The sequence below is a fragment of the Manihot esculenta genome, chromosome 17 (assembly GCF_001659605.2).
Source record: "Manihot esculenta cultivar AM560-2 chromosome 17, M.esculenta_v8, whole genome shotgun sequence".
In the NCBI taxonomy this organism is placed as follows: Eukaryota; Viridiplantae; Streptophyta; class Magnoliopsida; order Malpighiales; family Euphorbiaceae; genus Manihot; species Manihot esculenta.
In genome coordinates, this window is record NC_035177.2 from 1950635 (window position 1) to 1966113 (window position 15479).

At 40.5% G+C, this 15479-nt stretch overlaps 1 protein-coding gene across 5 annotated transcripts; it reads right to left on the reverse strand.

Moving 5' to 3' along the window:
- Nucleotides 1-4086: 4086 nt before the first annotated feature.
- On the reverse strand, nt 4087-11170 carry LOC110604368 (zinc finger protein GIS2). 5 transcript variants are annotated; one of them, XM_021742507.2, is made up of 5 exons: nt 11006-11166; nt 10844-10925; nt 8101-8320; nt 7219-7311; nt 4087-4834 (listed from the first exon to the last, which is right to left on the reverse strand). In XM_021742507.2, exons 3-5 carry the CDS (start codon nt 8229-8231, stop codon nt 4309-4311), a joined length of 750 nt encoding a protein of 249 aa, XP_021598199.1. In that variant the 5' UTR covers nt 8232-8320; nt 10844-10925; nt 11006-11166; the 3' UTR covers nt 4087-4308. The 5 variants fall into 5 exon arrangements, with proteins under 5 accessions (XP_021598199.1, XP_021598195.1, XP_021598194.1 ...); XM_021742503.2 differs by having other exon boundaries at nt 10844-11170; XM_021742502.2 differs by having other exon boundaries at nt 8101-8622; nt 10844-11170.
- Between the last annotated feature and the right edge of the window lie 4309 nt (nt 11171-15479).

A 15479-nucleotide genomic window follows, 5' to 3' on the forward strand; every position in this document is an offset into this window, starting at 1 on the left:
TAAATTAGTAAGTTAAGTCGCTCTGTAATTTAAAAGCAATTTTGATATGATAGAGACATGGTTAAGTATGCTTACAGGGTGATTTACACTTTGACATGAAAATGCCTAAGTAGTAACGACCTTAGGATAAGATGTCTATAAAATTGGAGTTCAAGGATGTAATACCCGGCTAGACTCCGGTATCGGGATTCCTATCGTCCGGTGGAATCTCGGATGTCGGAAGCCTCTAGAAGGGCAAAATCATGTTTTTATAAAATGTTTTCATGTATTTTATGGTTTTAAGCAAAAAAGAAATTGAGTTTTGAATGAAAAAGACCATGGAGGGAAATCCAAGTTCGGCCGCCGAACTTGCATGAGTTTTGGAGACACTTTAGGCTTTCGAAGGTGGTCTGGCAGCCACCTATAAAAGGCCTCATGGTCGAAAATGGGCGAGTTTTCTTCCCCATTTCCGGCCAGAGGTGAGTTCATGCCCTCCCATGGTTGGTTTTGATGTTCTTCCTCAAATCTTTCAAGTTTTAACAAGTGGTTGCTTAGTTTTTGAAGTTTTTGAAGATAAGATCAAGTTTTGGAGCTTGGAGACCCAAGAAGCTAGATCTCTCCCATCTCCAAGTTAGGATCGTTTCTCCTCTAGATCTTCAAGAGGTAAGCTTCGATCCTACCTTCCTTGTATGTTTTAAGCAAGTTTTGAGGGGTTATGGGGTAGAAATGCATGTTTAGGTTAATATTGAGTATGTGGACAATGTGTGTTGTTTTGAGTTGTTTTGTGTTGTTGTTGGGGTTTAGGATAGTTTGAGGCCCATATATGCTTATTTGCTTGTGTATGCATGTTGTAGAATAGCTAAATGTATGTTTGAATGGTTTGGGAGGCAAAGTGTGCATGAGGAGGCTGAGTTCTGCCACTTTGGAAGAACTCAGGTTTGGCAGTCGAAGGGACTTTCGGCCGCCGAACCTGCCTGTGGAGACAAGCCTTTGGCTACCGAACCCTGCCCCCGAAAGTGTACTTTCGGCTCTGGAAGGGAGTTTCGGTCGCCGAAGGTGCCGCCGAACATGCATGAGTTTCGGATCTGGAAGGAACCTTCGGCCGCCGAAAGTGCTGCCGAAGGTGCATGACTTTCGGCTCTGGAGGGACTTTCGGCCGCCGAACCTATCGCCGAAAGTGTCCTGTTCAGCCTTCCTTTGCATGATTTCTATGATTGTTTTATGATGTTTTAGGGGGATTTTTGGGGAGATGTTTAGAGTCTTGTTCATGTATGTTTGGTCCCTCATTTGAGTCCACCTGTGTAGGTTCGGACCCGAGGAACCGAGGACCCAAGCAGTGAGATAGCTGCTTCCGAGTCTTTTCTGAGCTAGCCTGAGGTGAGTAGAATGAATCTTTATGTTTCGAAGATAAATTAATTTTGAGCATGTTCATGCATCATAAATGTCATGTGATATGTATTAGGTTGTTCGCATTAAAATCCACAAATATGTTGCATTGCATATCTCGATGTTGTTGTGGATGGATGTTGGATGACCCATTAGTCCTCGATATGATGAGATATGATATGGAAGTCTAGGTGTGGCCTGCCCTACGCCCCTGGCACAATGTGAGAGAAAGTCCGGGTGTGGCCTGTACTACGCCCCGCCACGATTGGATATGTATGATATGATATGTGTAAGAGAAAGACCAGGTGTGGCCTGCACTACGCCCCTGGCATGATTGGATTATGTAGAGGACTATTGGTGACAAGTCCATCCTTAATGTGATTTGTTTGTGATGTGATGCATTCTATAAAAGTATGAATTTTAATATAGTGTTTTACTATTCTGCTCACTGGGCTCTAGTAGCTCACCCTATTCCCTTAATCCCCCAGGTTTGCAGGTACGGGATAGATCAGGAAGTCAACAAGAATAAAGTTATGTTTTATGTAATAGTTAGCTGTGGACATGAGAAAGACATTGTAATGTAAAGTACATCACAGTAATGTAATGTAATGATGTTTATTGAAGCTTAGAGTGTGCTTGACCCTAGTATGTTAAAATTAATAAGAGATAAGTAAAAATATCAAATAATAAAATAAAACTAAGAATATTAAAATTAATTATAAAAATCTAATAAAATGAAAAAAATGAATAAAATTAAATAAATATAATTTTAAAAATATATAAATAATTATGTAAATTATCACTATATTAAAAAATATTTTAATTAAATAATTTTAAAAAATAAAAATAAATTAGTAAATCTTCCAAAAATTCTAGGAACTCAAAGTCTACATGAAATTCACTTAAAAAATGTAATTTTTTAAATAAATTTGATAGCTTGAGATGGAAGAATAACAACCAAATCATGGAAAAATAGATCTGTTTGAATGTGGGTTACTATTTCACCAAGAGGTTGGCTAACCACCAATGCATGATAATCACCATAAACATGAAAATGACTTTTAGACTTTTATATTACAATTCAATAATGCCAATCATAGCATATAAATATTTGGTTGGTAGAGTCTCTTGCAATTTATTATTTTTAATTAATTCCACCACTTTTACATTTATGTCTAATTTGTTGAAAATGTCCTAATAAAGGGTCCCATGCCTTACTATTGCTTATCAGAGGAAGGAAGATGACTGTCACATATTATTATTCTTTTGTTTGAAGTTGTTTTGAAGCCCTTACTATCATATTTGATATTCTCACATTAATTTTCAAGTAGTTACTAAATATTAAACACTGTTCTCAATGTCAGTACCAAGAAGACTTAAATGCCAAACATTATGTCAGTACCAAGAAGACTTAAATGCCAAACATTAATATGGAGTTTGATAGCCGGTGGTTTCTTGACAATCGGGCTGAGATTGAATTCTGAGGAGAAGAGGCAAGTCTAACTGAAACTCACTAAGCAGGCTAACTTATTACACTTTATTCTATTCGCCGTTAAAGAGGGCCGGACTAACCGATAGCCTAAACCCACTAAAAGAGAGTCTAGACCCGTTAAAAGAGTTTAACTCGTCTCATGTGATGGAGAGTAGGAGAGTCGATCTAGCTACGCTCCGACTCTATCAGCACGCGTGCGGGAGGAGAATTAAATGACCGCTTGACGATGATGGACAGACAGATATACTCGTATGTATTGATGGCACTGTCGCAGAGTGGCGATTATGCATTATTAGAGGACAAAGGAAAAAAAGGAATAAAGGAACAATACGTGACCTCTCATACTAAGTTTACACTCTAGTCCTATTTTCTCTAAATCTCATAACAATGTAGTGTATTAAAAAATTTTAATTTTAATCTATAAAATTGAGTAAAAATACTTCTAATAATATATAATTATAAAATTGAGTAAAGATAAGGACAAAAGTATTTGTATTAAATGCATAACATTTTCTTTTGGAAAATTAAATACATAGCATTAGTATGGATAGTGAATTCTTAAAATTTTTATTTCAGAGTAAAATTGATAAAGTTGCCGAAGAGCATGCCTCCCCCACCTTAGCAGGCACTTTCGACCTTTTGAAGCCTCCCTTGACAGTGCAATTTGTGGACGAAGCAGACTCTCCTTGTTTGCGTTTTGGTTGCTTTGTTTTTCAGTGGTTTGATTTCCATTTCTACATCAGTCACCTTCTTCTCAAATGTGGCTCTAATGTAAAGTTTCTTGCTTGATCTCCTTGATCTGCAGTGCATTTTCTTTCGCTTATGGGCTTCATTAGCGAGAGATTTACCTCATCCGTGTTTGGTGATCCTGAGTGACCAATGTGATTGGAGAGAAGAGCTGTGTTCCAAAAGGCTTGCCTCGATCGAGTTCTCTCCCGAGTCAAGCTGTAGGCCTCTTGGGCTAGGCTTTGATGTATTTGAATGCTCTTATATGCGGGCTTAGACCTATATGTAATGGTTTCAATCTAATGAATCTCCTTTCCTTTGAACATAAGCAAGAAAAAAAAAGAAGCAGAAAGCAGAGTTGTGAATTTGTTGAAACCAAATGAAGCAAAAGGTTCAGATAAGTTATGACCAGAAATTGATTTGCGTGCAACTGTTAAAAATATATAAAAAAATAATATAAACACTAGCACCTGATTTTGCTGAGGAAATCAAGAAGAGCCATGGAATCTGGCAACATCATTAGCATCCTGCTTAATAAGTAGTTTATTCCCAAAAGTGGCCTTACAACACCAAGTTATTAAGTCCTGCTGCAATATAATTGCTCCACATCTTTGGTCTATCAAATAGATCTTACAAAATGACCACATATATCTATTAAGTTTCAACATTCAATCAAATCTCAGTAAAACTGAAACACATGCTACCACCACACAATTCATCATGTATCAGTAAAACCTCCGAGGATAGCGATCCATCAACCTTCCAGAAGGACACTCGACTGCCCGGTGTCCTCGTCCCCCACAGTTGTGACAGATCATTAATGGGCCCATGCAGTCCCTGCTCATGTGTCCATACTGGTGGCAGTTCCTGCACACAATGTCTTGGTAACTGCTGCCACGACGATCACCAAGCATATTGGATTTTGGGCAATGTCTAGCCACATGCCCAGATACGTTGCAAAGGTTGCAAATTGGATCATTTTGACAGTCACGTGCCAGATGACCCGTCTTCCTACAGTTGTTACATGCCTTGTCATTTGTACAATCAGCTGCAATATGGCCCTGCTTATAGCAGTTGTTGCACAATCTCAAATCTCCAGGTGGCAGTGGTGGAGCTGTGCATTCTCTAGCACGATGTCCAGCCTTGCCACAGGTGTGACAAATGCCCTCATTAGGACAATGGCTAGCCATATGTCCAGGTTCCCGACAGTTCCAACATAGTGATTTAGTGGTGCACTCTGAAGCAATATGCCTGCCAGAATTTTTCTGATCTGGTCAAATTCAACAGAAATAGCATGGGCTATGTTCATACCTGTGGCACACTTGTATTGCATGACAGATAATTTAAATAAAAGCTGTAACTAAGCCTTGTATATACATGTGTGTGTGTGTGGTACACGCACCCACTGCAAGCATACCATAAGAATCCATGGTAGATCCTGGTCAACTTCATGCTGCCTTTCACGACTTGAAAGTAGGCATACAATTGACTGATCAAAGCTTAGGAAGTACAAGGCAAAAAAATTTTATATCACATGCATTTAACCACTCAATAAATATTCTTCCAGGGCCTGTAGATTCAACATTTGCATAACCAAGCATACCAATGAACATGTGCTAAATGCCCATAGCTATTTGAATGTAATGTGTGATATATATATAGAGAGAGAGAGGAATCAAGTGAGGATCCTTTGATAATTGCAAAAAAGAAAGTAGGTGAAGGTTGTTTGGAAGCAGAAGATATGAGGGATAAATTAGATGGTATAATGGCAAAAACTCTTAATAGTAATTAAACAGCCAGTCTAGCAATTGGTGTGCAGTAATAGAAGTGGTTGAGGACAAAAATAATGCAAGATTAGGGCAAATGTTGGGACAATCAGCTAGGAAATTGATGAAATTGTGTTTATGAAAGTGTAGTAGGAATTCGACCATAATGAGTAGATGAATATATATTATATACGAGAAAGAAAGATGTCCTTGAAAGCTTAGTTAGAGATTATGGCATCCCAATGGCAGATGTGAGATGGAGACCGAGTAGTAAAGGGAGACAGTAATATGGCTAGGAATGAGAACAGCTACTGTGGAAAGGCTATATCCAATTATTTCAGTGTTAAGATGTTGAACTAGAAGCTCTGAAGGCCCTATATTTTAATAACTCCAACCTTTTGCTAAGCTTTCCACCTTCACTCATCACCTCATTGCAAAAGAAATAATAGCTTCACCAATCTATGCCTTAGAACAACCAGTTAATTGTCATTTTAGCTAGCATTAACACCATGGCCTATTGATTAACTACTGTTATTTCACTATCTTGCAAGAAATATCAGATCTAGAAAGCACATCACAAAAGAACTCTAGTTCAAAACAAAACATTGTCAAAAGACTGAAATGTAATGCCTTATGATGAAAGTATACTACAAGAACAAGCTTCCTTGGGAAGTAGGAAGAGTGAATTAATCCCCCCACAAGCAGCATCTGAGATAGTAGGTCTAACATTAAAATATTTAGCTTCAAACATTCTGGTCAAGCTTGATAATAGTTAAGGCTGACCTATCTAATGAAAATAAGGACAGATATCAGGTTAATTTCATCTTGGGCGTAAACAATTTAAGTGTGCCTGGCAGGCCCAAACTGAATGTAAAATTAACAATCATAATTCCATCTTCATCATATTTTACAGAAAATATAATATACTAGTTAACTTCCTAATATCCTACCTATATATTACTGTCCTTAGTAGTTATGTTAAATGGACTCCCAAAACATAATAAATTTATAGTGTTCGCGAACTCTTCTAATTATGTTTCTCATAATTATCCAAATATTAGTGAGTGAACTTTTTTTATTGAGATGCAAATGCATCTTAATTAGAAAAACCTATACACCTATAGCTGCATGGAGTATAAATTCTTGTAGTGGCATAAACAATATGTTAATAATATAAATATTGATTACATGCCAACTCAAATTTATATGGTGCTTTATTGATAAATACAAGATGGAGGCTTTTATTATTGCTCTACAATATCACATTGTTTAGATTTTTCATTTATAAGTTTTCACTGAACTTCTTCCATGTCTGTCAATAAAGATGGTGGTTGTGGAGTTCTTTTTAACTGCAGGGTGGGGTTGTTGGAGATATTTACTGCCACACTTGGTGTCAATTATTATGGTTATTTGTAAACATAAAATGAGAGACCAGATTATTCACATACAGCTTAGTGGTATAGGAAACACAGTTCAATTGCACTTTTAATCACGAAAAAGTAACTTCTTCATAAAAATATAGGCCTAAGGAACTTATAGAAAGAAATTCTGAGCAAAAGTGAAGAGGGAAGAAGCCTCACAAATAAATTAAGTATTTGAGCTCAGCCCTAATGTTCTTTCATTATCCTAAAAACCAATTGTGCCAAACTTACTTTTAGTTCTGGACATTAACAGTCCTAGCGGCATCCACAGGATGCCAATATTTCTCTTCATAGATAAGGTACATAGCAAATTTCAAAATCAAACAAGCAAACTAATTAAACTTCTAATTTGTTTAGTGAATAACGACAGTCGCTCAATAATTGTAAATGGGATGATAATAAACATCTATGCTTCAAGTTGCACCAAATGTAGAAAGGGAATCCATACCCGGGAAGGCCACAATTATGGCATATTGCCACATTCGGGCACTCTCTAGCAAAATGTCCAGGTCGTTTGCAGTTCTTGCACAAATTGCTTTGGCTGGTAAGAAGAGCAACACAACCTCAATATTGTGAATAAGTAACAAAAGTCTAGACCATTGAATTAATAGTTCTGAATATCAGTAACTTTGGAAAAAGCATCACATAAGAAGAATAAAGAGAAGACGGTGGAATGTTCCTGCCTTCTGTCACCATGTGCTTGTGTCTTGTGAGAGAAAGAAAAGAAAATTAAAAGAAAAATAGATAAACCAATAAATTTTTCACTTCATATTCCTAGCATGTATTGACATTGCTCAAATCATCCTTTTTCCTCACAACAAAAAGCTGCAATAAAAAGACATCTTCTTCCTTTGGTGTTGCTGATACCACAGGAAAAGAAGAAACTTGCTAAACTACTAACCCATATATTAACAAACCAAGAAAATTAAAACAAAGCAGATCACCTCCCACTCATAAATAGAAACAAACCTTCAACCACATTCCAAAAGCAGTACAAGGTCCACTTCAGTGTTCTAGAACAGATACTATCAAAATTTATATGAAGCAATAGCCTCATTGACCTTCCTGATGCAACTTACTAGCCATGACCAATCAATATGAGTAAAATTCAATGGTTCTATGGAATTACCAGCATTCATTTAGAACATAATTGAATATCCAGATTCACATTTAAGGATTAAAAAATTCCTAATCACTCAATATAAACAAGACAGTAATCCAACACAACAAAAATCTCCAGAAGCAAATTTGATGACTTTTCTTTGGAAACTATTGCCCACTTGTATAGCACAAAGAAAGAAAATATACTAAGTGATCAAAGATCAGAAACCTGAAACTCCGACGAGAGTCTCGTCTGTAAGGTGCACCACGATAGGAAAGGCGGTCAGAGCGGATCTTCCGATCCATTGGGCTCCTGCTTCTGCTCCTGCTCCTGCTCTGGCTCCTGCTATCAGAACTCATGTTCAAAATTACTCTTACCAACAACTAACTCCACTGATCAGCAAAAACACCAAACCACCTCCAATACCACACCAGCCGCTGCCTCCTGCCTGTCCACATTACAACCACACACTCATAATCATCCATTAACTCAAACCCAAACCCCCTACCATCCCCTCCAAAACAAAAACACCAAATCCCAGTACTAAACAACATTATAATTTCAGCAATCAGTCCATCCATGATCAATTACATCAGTGAAATAACTTCATAACCCAATTCCTCAACCACATCCTTAATATGAAATCAAACATCTCTAAACAATCATTTTCTCCAGCACAACATCAGGCTTCATGAATTACAAATTACTTGACATTAAATCCATCTCCTGAGCCAACATTTCAAATCAGGCCTGCATCAATGAAAAGAGACAAAAGGAGGATAATAGGCCAAAGGCATTGCAATGGGCAGGGCAACCACGAAAATTGAAACTACCCAACATTTAGTAATCCTAGTGCCCAAACCCCTTTTTCTGTGGAAATTTAATCAAAACATTACAAACAAGGTTGGGATACCAACCCGATTCAAAAACAATCTTTTAAAAAAAAAAGTTCCACCAAGAAAATTCAAAACTCTATAACATTAAATATAGCTGTAATGGAACACAGTGGAAAAACAGAAAACAGAATTAAAGAGAATAAGAAACCAAATTGAAATACAAAATTAACCGAACAAATCAAACCGAAATAAATTGATTTGATCGTATCGTATCAGCTCTTCATACACCAGTCTTCCTCATTCAGAAGAACATAGACTTTCTACATAGCAAATTTCCATCATTAGATAATCTCAAAATGACAAATTTCAAGCTTAAGCACAGAGATTAACCAATCCGAACACCAAACCTCCAACAATAAAGTAAATTCCCAAAAGCCAATAATCAAGCTTCAGGAACAGGAATTAAACAATCAAAATGCTAAAACTTGAACAATTAACTAAATGCCCAATATTTAAAGCATCAACCACAGCCTCAGTTCCCTTCCTAAGCTCCTTTCCTCCATGAGCCTTAATGACAATCAACATGCGAACCACAGCGCCAGTGAGAAGGAAGAGATAGTGGATTGACATGCAGACTACAGCGCCAGTGAGGATGAAGAGGAAGAGTTGACAATCAACAGGCAGTTCACCCAACACCAAAGATAGAGAGGAAAAGCTGAAGACAGATGGAAGAGGAAGACAGAATGATTTGATTGAAAAAAAATAGAAAAAAGAAACACCTTATTATGGTTCCATTGAAGCTGACTTGGAGTGAATGGAGGTGTATCAATGCCTCACCTTTAATCACCAGCACCGGTGACAAGGAGGTGGCAAGAATGACAGTGAGACTTGAGAGAGGCAGGGATGGGTGACTTGCAAAGGAAGAGTGACTGAGGACTGAGGAGAAATGCAAATGGGTCTGAAGGAAGACAAATCTTGCAAAGAGGCAATGGGGAATGAATCTCGTAAATGATAACCCTGAAGCTAAAAGGCCAAATGTTTGAATTGGAATATTTCAATTCAATTTGGTTTTACCGAAATTTTATTCTCAAAACAAACCAAACCAAGCAGACTGAAAATTGTAAAAATCAAAACTGAACCGAACTGATTTACCAGATAATCAAATCAAATATCGAATTACACTAGTTCATTCAGTTTTTTAAGTTCAAACTGAATAGTTCTCACCCTTGCACAAAAGTTCACAAGTTAAGATAAAAATATGAATCAAGAGAAGAAATTTAGTGTAAAACGTATGCAGCAAATAAAGCAAGGAATCCTCCATTGTAGTAAATGGAAAAATACTATATCAAAGGAAGAAATTGATTCAACAAAGAAATAGTGGTGCGGCAGAGGCTGCCCTGTTGCACTTGCTTGTGCAGGGGCTACACACTACTGCACCTAGAACTGAAGCAGGTCAAAACCTTGAAATCTACGCAAAATGAAATCTGCATAAAAAATGAGAAAACCATAGCTACTACATCTAGCAGTTCTTCGAACTGTTTTTGTAGAAGGGATACAAATTATTGCTTGAAATTAAGACAATAACATACGACTTATAAAATCTCTAGCACCTAAGAAATATATAGAAAGAAGAAAGCCAAAAGCATGCACAGAGAGGTTGTAGTGCGGCTCTATGTGGGAGTTAATGTAGCACTAGACAAACCTTCACCCAACACAAGCTGAGGCTGGCAGAAAGCGAGTAATATACAGAATAAATAGGAATAAGATAAAGGCGCAATTTTGCCAAATGACCCTATAATGATTTATTTCTGTTTCCTAGGCAGAAAGAGAGCCCCACATATTTTATACCATCACCGGAAGAAGCTAATTCATCTCAAATAGGATGTTGATCTCTGATCAACAATTCCAATTTCTGTCCTTCATGTATACGCAGTTTTCACACATATGGCTGTAATATATTCTTTTGTAGCTTATTCTCAACATTCAAATTCACTAGTTCTTTAAATGGGGAAAAACATAAACACAAACAGCCCAAACGATTGTGGAATCAAACGTGAAATTCTTTCTCCTCCAGGTATAGCTAATTCATCCCGAATAGAAACTCAAAAGGATCAAATTTTAACTAGAAAACTCACCTCACGTAGAAGTAAATGGCGACGCTATTTGGACGAGAGGGAGGGGTTCGCCGATATTTAGGGTTCAGTAAAATTACAAACACTACGCATCGATAATGGTTTCGACAGCGTCAGATACAGTAATGGTAAACAACAGCAACGGCGAGGTGAAGAAGAACATACCAGATCCACTGCACTGGCTTCACACTGTAGAAGAAGGAACGCAACGGCAACGGCAACGGCAACGACGAAGAGCGGCGGCTTTGGCTTGAGGTGCAGCAACAAAAGGTTTAGGTTAGGGTTCGTACGAGAAGATGGTGAAATTGATTTAGCTGCTGTTCGCTTGATTGGACCAATTCACTAAAAGAATACTAGTAATAGCATGTCCAAACGACACCGTATCAAGCAAATAGGTTAAGCAAACTTTCCCCAGGGAAACCGGTAATAGCGTTTTCTTTTTTCTTTTTTTTTTTTATAAACCTCGTTTGAATTTCCATGCTAGAAAAATTTATAAAAAAAGTAAATATTTACACTAAATTTTAAAGATATTCCATAATTAAAACTAAACTCCTACCATCATGATTCTCCCCAAATAGATTGAACAATATATTCTATATCAAATGTTAGAGTTCTGATAAAAACCATGAAATGGTTTAATTCATAAAATTTTATTATGTTTGATGACCGCTGGATTCCTCTATTCCAGTCCAGGGCCTCGTCCACAACCTAAAGCCCACAAATCAAAGGCTCACGTATTTGGCACCCAAAGCAGGTCTGACTCATCCAACTTCCAAGGCCGGGCTCGACCAAGCCTCCTCACTCAGATTGACTCAGTCCGCACAAAACAGGCCCTCTCCTCTCTGGCCCAATTCTCGGCCCGATCCAGTATCCAGAATGACACTCACCAGACAGCCTGGCAGATCCGTTCGAACGTACGCGCAGGGAGAATCAGAGGCCGTTACGCATGGGGCAGGCGCCTGATACCCTCGTACGCCCGAATCTGTATGGCAGAGATGCGTGGCCCAATCCTGGAGAGACCTTTACACGTCACCAGCAAGCAAGACGAAATGGATAAAAGGGGAGTCCCCTCCTCAGAATGTTTAAGCTTTGTAATTCAATACAAAAACCCTTGTAAAACCCTATTCTATTGGATCTCAGATCATCAATTGGCGCCGTCTGTGGGAAACGACGGAGATCTTTTCATCACCGGAGTTTTCACTCTTAAGGAAACCCACTGAGATCCATGATGGCTAATCACCAAGAAAGTAACCTTAACGTCCCAAATGACCTAAGCTCTGCCCAAGAGGGGCAACAATTCTCCTTTTCTAGTCCTACAGCATTAAACAACCAAACACCTGTTTCTCTTAACCCCTCGCCAAGTTTGGCAGGGAACACCCCCGCTGTCACCTTGTCTAACCAAGATCTTCAGAACATGGCTCTCCAGTTACAGACTACAGCCTATTGGTTGGGGCAAATAATGCAACAGAGGGGCCTCAACACCCCAGCAAATACACTCCCGGTCGTAGAGGAACCTCAGACCAATGACCCCCGACCCGCACCTGACCGTCTTCAAACCAGCAGCCGCGACACTGAAGAAAGAGGAAGAAGAGCCGGTGAAGAGGAAGGACCGGAGGCCCGAATCCATGGGAGGAGGGCGAGGAAGATGATAGAAAATGAGGAGGTGGATAACTATTCCGCCGAAATAACCGGGTGGACGGGAACTGAAGCAGAGGAGGAGGAGTACCACCTGGAGAAAAAACTTAGCCCAGAAGACGAGAAGGTGGACCAAAAGTTGAAGAAACTGAGAGAACAGCTCCTCGCCGAGTTAGGTAAGAAAGACCAAAGCCAAACCTCCTTGCCTACTTCTTCCCCTTTCTCAAAGTGGGTGCAACAGGAGACTGTCCTTAAGAAGTTTATGATGCCATCAATGGCGGCTTATGATGGAACTGGTAACCCGAGGGAGCATGTCATGAACTATAAGACCTTCATGGAGTTGCAAACTCTATCCGATGCCTTAATGTGTAAAGTATTCCCAACGACGCTCTCGGGACCAGCGCGGGCGTGGTTCAATAGCCTTGAGGCCGGAAGTATCAGGAGTTTCGGAGACCTAGCCATTCGCTTTATCAGTCGATTCATAGCCGGAGTGCCAGCGGAGAGGAAGACGAGCTACTTGGAGACAGTAAGGCAGAGAGAGGGTGAATCACTCAGAGAGTATGTCGCTCGCTTCAATACGGAGGCCCTGCAGATTCCCGATCTTGATGAAGGAAGGGCGGTAGAGGCAATGCAAAAGGGAACGACCTCTGCCGAGTTCTTCGGTTCCTTGAGCAGGAAGCCTCCCACATCCCTGGTCGAGCTGATGCAGAGAGCAGAGAAGTATATAAGGCAGGATGACGCCTTAGTAACGAGCCGATTTGCCAAAAGGATGGCGGGAAAAGAAAAAGCCTCAGAAGAAAGGAGGCCGGAGAAACATGAAAAGAAACACGGCAGGAGGCCCGAGCCGTACAAGCAGGCCTGGGAGCGAAGGGACCAAAGGCCTCCCCCTCCACGGGCCCTTGAGCCAAGGTTGCCTCCCCCTTGGGTCCCTGAAAAGCCGACTCCATTAAATGTGTCCAGAGCCGAGGTGCTCATGGCTGTCCAGGATAAGGAATTTCTCCAGTGGCCCAAACCTATGAAGTCGGAAGCAGATCATCGGAATCCTGACAAATACCGTCAATATCATCGGACGCATGGCCACGATACCAACAATTGCTTCCAGTTGATAGCAGAAATCGAGAGGTTGATAAAGAGGGGGCACCTAAAGAATTTTGTAAAGAAATCAGAGGGACAAAGGCCTCAATCCAGCCCGGTGGTTCAGGCGTCGAGGAGAACAGGAGCAGGACCGGTGAACGATGGATCCAGTGGGACCATCAACATGATTGTCGGAGGAACGGGAGGACGGATGGGCCGCCGAGGGAAGAAGAGAAATCGGGAAGGAGAGACCAGCAGCACCGAGGTCATGCAGATCGTTGACCACTCTCCCTTGACAATCACCTTCTCTTCAGAAGATGCTCAGGGTATTCAGATGCCCCATGATGACGCGCTTGTCATTGAAGCCGTCATTCACAATTATCGGGTAAAGAAGGTCTTAGTGGATGATGGGAGCAAAGTCAACTTGCTACCATACCGGGTTTTTCAGCAGATGGGAATTCCGGAAGAACAGTTGGTCCGAGACCAAGACCAATCAAGGGGATTGGAGGAGTACCGGTGGTCGTAGAAGGGAAGGTGAAGCTGGCTCTCACCTTGGGTGAAGCACCCAGAACTCGTACTCACCACGAGGTATTTTTAGTGGTCAAACTTCCGTTAAGCTATAATGTGATCTTGGGGAGGCCTGCGCTGTTCAATTTCGAAGCTGTCACCAGTATCAGGTATTTGGCGCTCAAATTCCCAACAGAAGAAGGGGTGGGAATAGTCCGGGGCAGCCAGGAAGAGGCAAGAGCAGTATATTTGGCCACAGTAGCAGAACCAAGCTCCATTGGAGAGGCTCTTGACTCGGAAGTCCTAGAGGTTCGGGATGAGAAGACGGAGGCCCGGACAGAACCAGTGGGGGAACTAGAGACCTTCCCTTTATCAGAAGCAGAGGTAGAAAAGGTCTTTAGTCTCAACGCCGGCCTCACTAAAGAACAAAAAGCTGAAGTCATGGCCCTAATCCGAGGTCATGCGTCTAGTTTCGCCTGGAAGCCCTCCGACATGCCTGGAATCGACCCCACGGTGATGACACACAAGCTGAATGTACTCCCCGAAGTCAAGCCAGTAAAACAGAAGAAGAGAGTGGTAGGAAGAGAAAAGCAGCAGGCCACCAGGGAAGAGGTGCAGAAACTTGAGGAGGCAGGTTTTATTAGGGAGGTTATGTACCCACAGTGGTTGGCAAATCCTGTGTTAGTAAAAAAAGCCAATGGCAAATATAGGATGTGCATAGATTTTACTGACCTAAATAAGGCCTGCCCTAAAGATTGTTATCCACTTCCTGACATTAATAAAATGGTCGACTCTACGGCCGGTTTTGATTATATGTCTTCTTTGGATGCTATGTCTGGTTATCATCAAATCCCAATAGAAAGGTCGGATGAGGAAAATACCTCGTTTATAACTGAAGATGGGACTTATTGCTACAGAGCTATGCCATTCGGATTGAGGAATGCCGGGGCAACGTACCAAAGACTGATGAATAAAATCTTTAAAAATCAAATTGGCAGGAATGTAGAAGTCTATGTAGATGATATGGTGGTCAAAAGCCCAAACTTCCAGCAGCACATGGCAGACTTGAGGGAAGTATTCAGAGTATTAAACTAGTACAGAATGAAGTTGAACCCAGCAAAGTGCGCTTTCTTTATTCGAGGAGGAAAATTCCTGGGATTCATGGTAAGCGGAAAAGGCATTAAGCCTAATCCGGAGAAGGTGGAAGCCATATTGAATATGCCAGAGCCGACCTGCGTAAGGGACGTCCAGAGACTAACTGGGAGAGTAGTGGCGCTCAACCGATTCATGTCAAGATCGGCAGAAAAGTGCTTGCCGTTCTTCCAAAAGTTGAGGAAAGTACCGAACTTCGAGTGGACGAAAGATTGCAAAAAAGCCTTCGCAGAGCTTAAGAAATATCTTAGCTCGCCCCATGTACTCAGCA